This window comes from Ictalurus punctatus, chromosome 28 (genome assembly GCF_001660625.3).
Source record: "Ictalurus punctatus breed USDA103 chromosome 28, Coco_2.0, whole genome shotgun sequence".
NCBI lineage: Eukaryota > Metazoa > Chordata > Actinopteri > Siluriformes > Ictaluridae > Ictalurus > Ictalurus punctatus.
Window position 1 is genome coordinate 3,162,662 of NC_030443.2, and position 11,891 is coordinate 3,174,552.

An 11,891-nucleotide genomic window follows, 5' to 3' on the forward strand; every position below is an offset into this window, starting at 1 on the left:
GTCCACAAAATATTCCCACTGGAATACTTCCAACGGAATAGTCCACCTGCAGTGATTTTTCTTTCTTTCTTTCTTTTTTCTTTTTTTTTTTTTTTTACATGTGGAAGTTGCATAGCCTAGAGAAGCGACGCTCCATCTTACCCTGAAGTGCTGAGCAGACGCTGCTTCTGATCCTTGGGTCCTTAGTGTTCCTTCATCCATGAGCTGTTACATCCACAAACCCACCGAAAACAAAACTCATTAAAAAAAGAAAAAACACACACAAGAAGTTAGTGTTGTTCAAGATTGAACCCGAGAGCCGATTTCAATGTTTCTGAGGCGCAGAAAAGCAGCAGACCTGCATCTCTCTCTCTCTCTCTCTCTCTCTCTCTCTCTCTCGCTCTCTCTCTCTCTCTCTCTCTCTCTCTCGGGGACTACTGGATGAAGTCATGTACCTTCATGAATGAATGTCTGTGCTGAAGTCATCATACATTTATGATGTACCAATAACCTATCAACGTGCGCAAAACCCCTTCTCTGCACGCACTCCGTAAACAACAACAACAACAATAAAACATTTCAAGGTTTAATTAACTCCTGCAGCGCTCGTGTAGACGGAAATGAATACGATTAAACACTATGATGCAAGGTGTAAGGGATAACGCGCGTGCAAGACTCCTTCAGTGTTATTAGTGGTTATGGGAAACTTCAGATGAACTTGCTAGCTCAAGGCGTTTACATTTCAGTCTAAGCTTGCATTCTAATCTCCACGTGCACCACTCTTGGTGTATGTATAAAAAGAAAGTTAACAAAACCTGAAGTTTCTCAAATGCACTTTTTTATTATTTATTTATTTTTTTAAAAACATTTTTACAGTTAATTACTGCGCACTGATAGTATGGTTTTAGTGGATTTAGTTGGTGATGTGAGCACTGAGCGGATGGGTGCGCGCCGTTTGAGGACTCAGGGGGTAAATATGAAGTGACACGGGCCAGGTTCTTATTGTAGGACCCCAGCCGACTGGCGCCAAGCGCCCTTTTAACAAATAGCGGAGTCCCACTTAATCAGTGAGCCGCTGACGGAGCGCCTTAAAGGGGCCGCGCCTTCGCTTTCTGAGCAGCGAGGCGCAAAAAAAAAAAAAAAAAAAAAAAAAAAAAAAAGCCCCCCCCCCCCCCCCCCCCCGTTTGATTTTTGCGGATTTGATTAGACAGCTTCTGCGTAAAACGACAAAACAAGCGACACGTTAGAAAATGTAAGGAAACTACATTATCCTGTATATGGATATAATATATCCGATTACTGTCGAGTATGAAATTTCTCTAGAAATGCACTTTTATTTTGTGAAAAATCTTGGGGACTGTTGTTTTGGGGTGGGGTGGTGTGTGTGTGTGTGGGGGGGGGGGGGGGGGGTGTAATCGATGTGATATTACAATAACCAATAGCCATAATGTTGTTGTTTAGTTCAATGCAGTAAATAATCAGTAATGGGATGTCCTAAAGCGTACACGTGTATACTTTTCCTCCATCAGCAATATTATATTTTGTTATAAATACACATGATAGCCTAGCCTATATATGCTAAAAAGTCATTGTCATCCCAAAAGTGCAAAATCACACACACACACACACACACACACACACACACACACACACACACACACTCTCTCGCTCTCTGTCTCTCTCTTTATTTTGTTATTTTTGTGTTTTGAGAAGTGAATTGCAGCTGCAGTAAGGCTCTCTCTCACTCTCTGAGCTGTTCGCCTGCTCTTTTTTTTGTGTGTGTGTGTGGGGGGGGGGGGGGGGGGGGGGGGGTGAGTAGAGGAGATGGAGGTGGGGGGGGGTGAGGGAGGGGTGGGATTTCCACATCTTCTCTATGTCATTGGTTAATATTTTATCCTGTTGACATGTTTTCTCCTTGCAAAAGCTTCCGACACCTTCGAGCCTCCCCTCTCTCCTCGCCCCTCCTCCTCCTCCTCGGCCCGCCTCCTCTTGGCCCGATCTGTCAAGGTCACGCCCACCGCGCGCCGCGATTGGTCCGGAACGCGTAAAATCGGCAATCAAGACGCTTTGGGTCATTAGTGTGGGCGAGCAGAGAGGAGGAGGGACGCGCAAAAGACTCAGAAGTACGTGTTGAAGACGAAAAACTCACGCTGAGCTCCGGATGAGTTTGGAGTTTTCCTGGAGCTGCTCTGTTTTCCGGTGCGTCTCGGGGAAAGAGCAGTTGGAGAAAGAGTGAGAAAATCCGTGAAGTGTCAATGTCGCTGTTCTGACGGATGATATTAAGCACTGCGCTGGAGCATTATCGGCAGGACTAACATTAACCTGCCGGTCATTTCCTCTTTTCTCCTGCCGCGGAAACGTCAGCGCTTCAGGTTTTGGCTGCGCTCTCCAAAACTCTTCCGTGATTTTTATCAGCCGGTTATTGTTCCTTTTTTATCAGCCGGACATATACGAATCGATTCTCGCCTCTTACAGCTTTGCCTCGTTCCTTTTTAGTGGATGCACCGATGAGAGATCCGGTTTTCACGGGGACCGGCGCTATGGCTTATCACCCGTTCCACGCGCACCGGCCCGCCGACTTCCCCGTGTCGGCGTTCCTTGCCGCGGCGCAGCCCGCCTCCTTCTTTCCGAGCCTCGGGCTTCTTCCCAAGCCGCTGGCTGAGCACGCTCTGTCCGGAGCCGCGGAGGCAGGCCTGCACGCGGCGCTGCACGGCCACCATCATCACCACTCTCACCCGCAGCAGCAGCAGGCGGCTGCCGCCGCGCACCTCCGTGCACTAAAGAGCCTCGAGCCAGAGGAGGAGGTAGAGGATGACCCCAAAGTCACGCTCGAAGCCAAGGAGCTCTGGGATCAGTTTCATAAACTCGGCACCGAAATGGTCATTACCAAGTCGGGAAGGTGAGCGTTCATTTATTTGTCCATTTAATATAAATAGTGCAGATAATTTCAAGGGGGGGGATCAATGAATCTACTAAAATAATTTAGCTTATTTATTTATGGGCCAAATACTGCGGATTCAAAAAAGTAAACAATTCGAATATGTAAATACATAAATAAATAAATAAAAAGCATTTTATTTATAGGCTATTATGGTTCAAAGATTGTTTATGCAGGGAATAAATCATTCCGATATATATATATATTTATAAACAAGCACAAATGATTTAGTTTTGTGTTGATCTGGGTTAAGTGCAGAGAACAGCTACTGCGTTTAAAAGAAAAAGAAAAACAGAGAAAAAGATAAAAAAGAGTAAGAATAAAAGAAATCATTTGGATAGTCCTATATTGGTGAGACCTCGCTTTTAGGAAATGGTTCATTTGTTTAGCAGACCACTAGGATAAAGATTGCTTGGGCAGATTGTAAAATTTGGAAAGAAGCTAACTTGAATGACATGGGTCAGTGCTAGATAATAGCCTAATATTTTTTTATTTTTCAATTGATTTTATTTATTCGCATCCATGTCATGATCACTTTTGTAAATGATTGTGCATAATGTTGTTTAGGATGTTATATGCACTCTAAATGCATTGTATGGGGTCACTTCGAGGACATTTGAAACCTTTCACGACAGTTATGCTCATTTAATATGCTCAATGTAGGTTCCATTTTGTCAATTTAAATAATTTTTAAAAAAAAGTGCATTATTGGTCATATTGCGAATATTTTGAAGAATTAGTCTATGTTTTGACTTTATGGAAAGATTAGAGCTGCAGTTTCTCAGACTAGTATGCTGGAATATGCCATAATCTACACTACAGGCTATTACAGGCCCAAGGTTTTATTTAATTAAGAGTTTTATGTATGTATATATATTTTTAATCTATTTCCATTGCTTGTGCTTTGGTTTTAAATTTAGAAAACAGATATTTTGGGGTGCGTTTTTTTTGTTTGTTTGTTTTTTGTTTTGTTTTTTATACACATTTTGTGGAATTTTAAATTCTTCACATTTTGGCTGGGTTTCAAAAGTATGTGCTCCCTGCGCGCAGGAGAATGTTTCCTCCGTATAAAGTGCGCGTGAACGGCCTGGATAAGAAGGCCAAGTACATCCTGTTGATGGACATCGTGGCGGCGGACGACTGCCGCTACAAATTCCACAACTCCCGCTGGATGGTGGCGGGCAAAGCGGACCCGGAGATGCCCAAGCGCATGTACATCCACCCGGACAGCCCTGCTACCGGGGAGCAGTGGATGGCCAAACCGGTCACCTTCCACAAGCTCAAACTCACCAACAACATCTCCGACAAACACGGATTCGTAAGTGAAGCCTGATTTGTGGTTTTGTATTTTTAATCGTATGTGTTGTGGTTGTGTGCTTTGGTGTTGCTGACTTTTTTCTTGTTTCTTTATTTTGGTTGCAATTTAAGTCTATGTGCTTGTCTTTTTGATACAGGTAAATAAATTGACTTTTTATTTATATATATATATATATATATATATATATATATATATATATATATATATATATATATATATATATATATATATATATATATATATAATTTATTTATTTATTTATTTATTTTCATATTCTAAAAAAAAAAAAATGACACACAGTTATGCCACGTATCGATTAAGATAAACTTTACTGGTCCTGAAGGAATGTTTTGTCCACAAGGTTTGGTAAAAAAATAAATAAATAAACTTATATATAAATTTTATATCATTTATATCACGTCGTCATTATTATTATCATTATTATTATTATTATTATTATTATTATTATTATGCTAATAACATTAGCTACTCTGGTATTGATAATCTAGTAACAATAGGTTAACTGCTTTAAAAGCAAACATTCATTTTTTTTAAAGCACAATTTTTGTTTGTTTGTTTAAACCACAGTATTTAGTCATGTTAAATTCGTATTTGGTCGCCTACGTTCAGGTGTACTGGGTTTATCCTACATCCCTCTTTCTTTGTTTTTTACGCATTTCCCCCCTTCTTTTATGCTTTAATAGAGTGCCCATGCATATGCCATAATAACGTACGATTGGCATACAGTGGACGAATAAAGAAAAGCATTAACGCAGCGATCCTAGTCAGGTTCCTTCATTAGGAGTTCTGTGGGCCTCTTGCGACGACCTTTGGCGTCTTTTTGGATCTCATTATCCTGAGGCACGAGAGGAAACTGTTAGATCCCCAAAGTGTTTTCAGTCACCGACCCCTTAAGTGCAATTTAGCGAGGAAAGCTTGCCGAGTGATTGCTTTAAAAATAAATGCCACGGGGTATTGGAAAACCACGTTCCACATGCCAGGCTTTCTAGTCTGCGGCAGTGGGTTAACCCATGCTTTTCCTAGTAAGGGCTACATAGCGTAATTAATGATGATCTTTTACACAGCTCCTCTAATTATTAAAACATTTCATAATAAAGAAAATGTAGAGTTTTTGCAGCTTAATTAGGGGACCGAGAACTGAAGGTGCTTAGGCACCCTATTCTAATAGCATGTCATCATAATCATCATCATCGTCATCATCATCATCATCATCATATTATTATTATTATTATTATTATTATTATTATTATTATTATTATTAATGACGATCAGTAATTAATGGTTTATTTGAACTACAGTTATAGTTACTGCCATTGAGACCATTTTACTATTAGTTTTATGGAACTATTATGAATGTAATACATATTCCACCCCCCCCCCACCCCAAAATAAATAAATAAATAAATCTATAATAATATGATTAATAATAAGAATGAGAATCATAAGCCTACGAAAGTAAACTTGTGAGCAAACAAACAAACAAAAAATAGTTACAGTGAAAGCAATAATTTGGTGTATCAAACTATACATGATATAAATCAAGAGGTCTAACAAAAGTCGATTCTGTTTTCCAGACTATCCTAAACTCGATGCACAAATACCAACCCAGGTTTCATATAGTTCGAGCCAACGACATTCTGAAGCTGCCCTACAGTACTTTCAGGACATATGTGTTTCCAGAAACGGATTTCATAGCCGTCACTGCCTATCAAAACGACAAGGTGAGTTACAGTTACTAGTGAATGGCCTTTAGGGCATCAATAGCAAGGAAGTTCTCGTTTTCCCATGAGAAGGCTCTTTTGTTATTATTATTATTATTATTATTATTATTATTATTATTATTATTTATAGACTACTCTTGGCACAATTAAAGAAATGTGTAACTTGGCTAGGATAAAACAGGCTGAGAACCCCATTGCTTTGTAAGTGAATGCAATCCAAATTATTTATTTATTTATTTATTTATTTATTTTTTAGCCTAGACTGCCATTCATTAATCATACCATTTTCTTTTATTATTATTTGGAGTTAGCTATTGAATTTTGAATGACTCTATAATGGATAAAAAGCAAGTCGTTTTTCATTTTTCAACACTAATGTTTCCCTCTGACGAAGCAGAGCATGTTTACATGGAGCACTTTTCAGACTTGGAGTGTTTGCAGAATTGGAAAACCTTTTTGGCGTTTTGGCTTGGACATTTCAAACACTCCTGCAAGCGCGTGGTGTGTCGATATTTTTTTTTTTTTTTTTTTACAAACATCACTTCAATTAGAAGTGTTCCTTCCATGTTCTGTGGCTTTGTAGTAGAAATGTTCCTCACCCTACTTACCCTAACGCTAACCTCTATCTTATTTTTAATTGATCCAGTTCTAGCTACATGAATAGAGAGAACCAAAGGTACTGGGTTGTATGTTTACCATAATGTATACACATGGGGTGTGTACATAAACATGCCAGTAGTGAACTTGTCCTCGTGTTTGAGGTAGGCTAGTCTTGGTGAGAGATTCGCTTGTTTAACTGAAACAATAATCTGAAGTAATATGATTACCTTGGGTAAGGGTATGCACCATTCAAGACGCAAGGTTCGTGGTTTTGGCGCTTGGCAAGGTCTACGTCAGTGTGACGGGGGTTATAGTTGTATTTTCCCCACGTGTGTTTGGTGTAACAGGAAACAGTTGTACAGATGTAACAGTTTTCCGCATATTTTGCTTCGTTTCACGTAGATTACGCAGCTCAAAATCGACCACAACCCTTTCGCCAAAGGATTCAGAGACACGGGCAATGGCAGGAGAGAAAAAAGGTATTCAGCTTGCAAACATGGCGACGGTTTGTACTGAGCTTTCTGCATAGATTGAGGTGGTCATGTCTGGGTTTTTTGTTTGTTTGTTTGTTTGTTTAATGCGCTGCGCAGGAAGCAGTTGAGTCTGCCGGCGCTGCGTGTGTATGATGAGGCGTGCGCTAAAGGAGACGGAGCGGAATCTGACGCTTCATCCTGCGACCCGCCGAGTACCAGAGAGCCGCTTCACTCCCCTTTAGGATCCGCAACAAGCCCGCTAAAATTCAGCAGGTCCAGTCGAGGTATGTATGCATCTATATTTCTTATTTATGGATATATTTTTTCTATAGCCTATGTGTGTATATGTATGTGTGTGTGTGTGTGTGTGTGTGTGTGTGTGTGTGTGTGTATCTTTTTTCAAAAAAATATTGATTGCATAGTGTTTATTATTTTATTTGTAGATCATTTGTATCTTTTGAGCTTTTGTTTTCTTATCCCTTATTTACATTTTCATTTGCATTGTTAACATATTCATTTTTTTCTATTTATTTATATCCATCCATCCATTTTCTGCACTGCTTATCTTTATCTATTTATTTATACACATACCTATATTTAGGCTGTAGTAATCTTTATATATATATATATATATATATATATATATATATATATATATATATATATATATATATATATATATATATATATATATATATATATATCTTTAGTCACTCATCTATCCATCCATGGACCACTTTAGCTGCAAAATAAATTCCACAAAACCCCTCAGTACAGACTTAGATTTTTAAAAAAAAATTTTATGACTATATAAAAAAAATGCTATTGGGGTCATTATTTAAATGTGTAAATAATAATAATAATAACATTTTGGTTATTTATTAGTGCCTTTAGAGCTTTTGATTTATTATTTGTATTTACTTCCACTCATAGAACATGTTTTTATTAAAATTGTCCTTAGGTAATATTAAGTTATTTATAGGTTGACTTGTTTTTTATGTTGTTGTTTTTTTCATTAATAGGGTTTGGATTGAACCCATTCAATTCAAGTAATGAGGCTAATAACTCTGAAAACTACATAGTAAATATTATAGCTTTGATAATTGTGGGTTGTGATCGCCTCCACTATAGCAATATGTAAATAAAAAATAGAGTGTGGACCCCTTAGCTATGCTTCACAGACCTCAGTTTGAGAACCAGTTGCTTGGTGTGTATGAGGTCGACATTTTATTTACCTGTTCTAATAATCCAAAGCCTTAGAAAGCGCATATGACAAGGTTCAAACGTTGATACTCTACATATATTAATATAAAACCAAATGGATAAATACACTTCGTCTACAATAGTCTGCTAAAATGTCCTGAAACCATCGCGTCAGAGTTTCAATTCTGTCTACATAAGCTAACGCAGAGGTCTTACATGGCACACCTTTTTAACTGAGTCACCTTGAAAATAATGTTACTGAAAGTCCCAATGACCTATTCGCCTTTCAAGTGTTTGGGACCGCTTTGCCTGAGGTAAACAAAACCTCCTGTAGCAAGAACGAAGGTTGGCGTGAAATAAAGGAAGGGGGTTTGATCAGAAATGTGACAGTGATTTTTTTTTTTTTTTTTTTTTTTTTTTTTTTTTATATAAAAGTCTTCAATGCAAGTTCTTGAAACAATTTTTATATAACTATAGCTTCTTGAGGCACAAAATATGTTGCTGGTTATATTTTTCATTTTTCCCTCGCTATTTGAAATTAATGGTTTAAAAAAAAAAACATTAAGCAGAGCCTTCAGAGTGTGAGTGAATGGTAAATAAAACAGTATAATGTGTATATAAGTATTTAAAAAAGTGTAATTGTATAATGACACAGGTCTTTATGGAGATGCCTTCAATGAAAATCCTATTCATTTTTATTTATTTTTTATATCATTATAATTTTATAGATGAGAAAAACTCCACTGAGAGTGATCAAGAGTTTGAGCACCAGGAGCAAATGTCTGTAGGAGTGAGTAGTCCTGGTCCACAAGCAGCATCTCCCTTCAACCCAAGCATTGAGGAAAGGGTCAAGGACAGACCCGATCTTGACAAGAAAGAGGACTACGCGGACTCAAGTAGAGAAAGCGACTCTGCTTTCAGCAGCAGAAACCCAGAGAAGGACAAATCTGAGAGACGGAACCCCAAAGAGTCAGAACCATCCAGGAAGGAGGGCAAGGAACGCTTTACCCCGCTTTTGATCCAAACAGAAGGCCCATCATCCTTCAGTGCAAATCACTTCCAGAGCCTGGCACTGTCCGGCCTGCACGGTCAGCCTTTATTTAACCCACTGAGTGCAGCAGGGCACCCGTTGCTGTTTCACCCGAGCCAGTTCGCCATGGCTCCAGGGGCTTTCTCGACCATGGGCATGGGGCACTTGTTGGCATCGATGTCTGGGGCAAGTGCCCTGGAGAATGGAGGCCTATCACCTCAGGGCAGTGCCACACCCGGATCTTTCCCTTTCCACCTCTCGCAGCACATGCTTGCATCTCAGGTAAAGAACAATTTCATACTTAACTGCTGCTATAGGATCATGTTAAGCTTATATTAATAACATTACAAGTATTAATATTTATTTTTATTACCAATTATTACCAATTTTACAGGCACTGATTTGGAGAGCTATTTTCGAGGCCAATGGATGTTTTTGTGGCACATTCAGCCATCAATATTCTCACAACCTTTTGAGACATTTATATATATACTTATAGCTCATAGTACCAAATTTCAAACATACTAGGCTATATGCACTCATATATTCCTTCATTTACCATCAGGAAGTAAGTTATTTTGTTATCTGACTGCAGTAGAATAATCTTTCTGAGCTTTTTTTCCCCATTTGTCTTTCGGCCTACCTGAAAACTCAAAGATTTATACAATTGAACCAGGTATAAACCCTTGCACATACTGGTAATAAGCAGATATAAAGGCACGTGTGCGGATATGCAGTAAATATGATTCGACTTTATTAAGCTGTCATGGGTGACCTGTTTTAAAAAGTGCACGTGAACGCTTTCCCACGTTTTAATCAGTGCAACTATTGACAATCGTTTAAATAATTAAGTAAAGCAGTTGTTATTCCTTCTATTTTAAGTGCATATAATAATATTGCCCACAATCTTCTTTCTATAGGGTATCTCCATGCAGCCCTTCGGCAGTCTCCTCCCGTATCCATACACATACATGGCGGCGGCGGCTGCGGCTGCGGCGGCTTCATCTCTCCCCGCCGGCGGTGTGGCGTCTTGTCTCAACCGCAGCGCTTTACTGAGCGGCTCGCGGCCCAGACTGCGCTTCAGCCCCTATCAGATCCCGCAGAGCTCCAGCCTGCTAAGCGCCGGACTTCCGGGTGCGGATCACGCAGACTCAGCCTCGGGTTCCTCCTCCAAACCAGGTAGCAGGGAGGGCAGTCCTACACCCGGGCCGCACGGATCCCCGCACGCATCCCCGCACGTACCCGCCAAGGAGGCCGTGAACGAACTGCAGAGCATACAGAGGCTCGTGAGCGGACTGGAGAAACAGCGGGACGCGTCGCCGGGTCGAGAGTCCACCTAATATGGCGTGTTAAAGGCGAATGGGTTTTGGATGCAAAAAAAAAAAAAAAAAAAAAAAAAAAGCATGAATTTGCATCAAAATTAAATTTGGTCAAATAAAAAAGAAAGAAAAGCAAACACAGGCCCAAGATGTGGAGGGGGGAAAACCGCACTTTGGGGTCGCTGTGTTCCAGAAAGATGTGGTTGAAACTCGAGACTCACTGAACGCAAATTTTTAAGTCCAGGTTTAAATCACAGTCATGGGGACTGAACATTGAACTGACCCTCAACCCAGTGGCTGGAACACAATCTACATCCATGGATGATCATCTTCTAGTGTGCTTGTATCTGGGACTTGTTTCTTTTTTTTTTCCCTCTTAATTATTTATATGTAATATTCAGAAGATCAAAAAATAACTATGTAAATAAGCCGAATGGATTGAAGAAGATGCGTTTTAATTTATTCAGACTGTACATTTGCGTGTAAATACTATCTAGGTTGCAATTTGTTACATTTATATTTGCCCCAATTACCTGAGTGTATAGGAATATTATCTCTAGCGCTTGTTTGTATGGAACCCGTGTGTGTGTGTGTGTGTGTGTGTGTGTGTGTGTGTGTGTGTGTGTGTGTGTGCCACCGCAGATCTCGCTTTCTGCTTGCAAGGCTGAATTTCATACATTGTATTGCGTTGCGATTTTTTTTTTAAATACAGCGATGCACTAACAGGGAAATCTCAGGTTTCTTTTTTTCTTTCTCCCTTTTTTTTTTTTAAATAACTATATCAGTCTTGGAGAAAGCCTTTTAAAATAGTTCCTCTGCTAATTTGTTGGACGTCCTCGGGTAAACGGCAGTCGGTTTGTTGCATTTTCTGCATTTCAATAAAAGAGGAAAGTGTTGCACACGTCTATGGCCACATCTTTATTTACAGGTGTGACTCATTAGCATATTATACCCTGGTATGACGTAGCGGATGGTGATTGGCCAATGGAGGGACTCATTAGAGGGTAATTGAAATCTTGTCACGCGCCAGACTTTATGGTCAAAGAAAAAAAAAAACAGTAGGCATATAAATCAGGCTTCTAGTTAAATCTATAATAATAATAATAATAATAATAATAATAAATTGGTGTATTAACAATTTTTTTTAATCAGAGAAGTGGCCAATTTAACCAAAGCCAGAAAACTAACACACACACATACAGACACACACTTGCAGTAGACTTCTATAGAATAATAACAATAATAGCCTAATTCTAAGTAAATTCTGGTGTGACACTGTTTCAACAATA

General features: G+C 39.3%; 1 protein-coding gene across 2 annotated transcripts; it reads left to right on the forward strand.

Moving 5' to 3' along the window:
* The first annotated feature begins 2,041 nt into the window (after window positions 1–2,041).
* tbx2a (T-box transcription factor 2a) lies at window positions 2,042–11,503 on the forward strand. 2 transcript variants are annotated; one of them, XM_047151924.2, is made up of 8 exons: window positions 2,042–2,351; window positions 2,476–2,878; window positions 3,968–4,235; window positions 5,831–5,977; window positions 6,980–7,056; window positions 7,168–7,334; window positions 8,982–9,565; window positions 10,204–11,503. In XM_047151924.2, exons 2-8 carry the CDS (start codon window positions 2,487–2,489, stop codon window positions 10,621–10,623), a joined length of 2,055 nt encoding a protein of 684 aa, XP_047007880.1. In that variant the 5' UTR covers window positions 2,042–2,351; window positions 2,476–2,486; the 3' UTR covers window positions 10,624–11,503. The 2 variants fall into 2 exon arrangements, with proteins under 2 accessions (XP_047007880.1, XP_053533140.1); XM_053677165.1 differs by having other exon boundaries at window positions 2,042–2,878.
* The last annotated feature ends 388 nt before the right edge of the window (window positions 11,504–11,891 follow it).

Bases quoted from the DNA above. Each gene is read 5' to 3' on its own strand.
- tbx2a (XM_053677165.1), top strand. From the start codon at position 2,487: ATGAGAGATCCGGTTTTCACGGGGACCGGCGCTATGGCTTATCACCCG. The intron at 7,057-7,167 runs GTATTCAGCTTG...TGCGCTGCGCAG, and splicing joins AATGGCAGGAGAGAAAAAAG to GAAGCAGTTGAGTCTGCCGG. The intron at 7,335-8,981 runs GTATGTATGCAT...ATAATTTTATAG, and splicing joins ATTCAGCAGGTCCAGTCGAG to ATGAGAAAAACTCCACTGAG.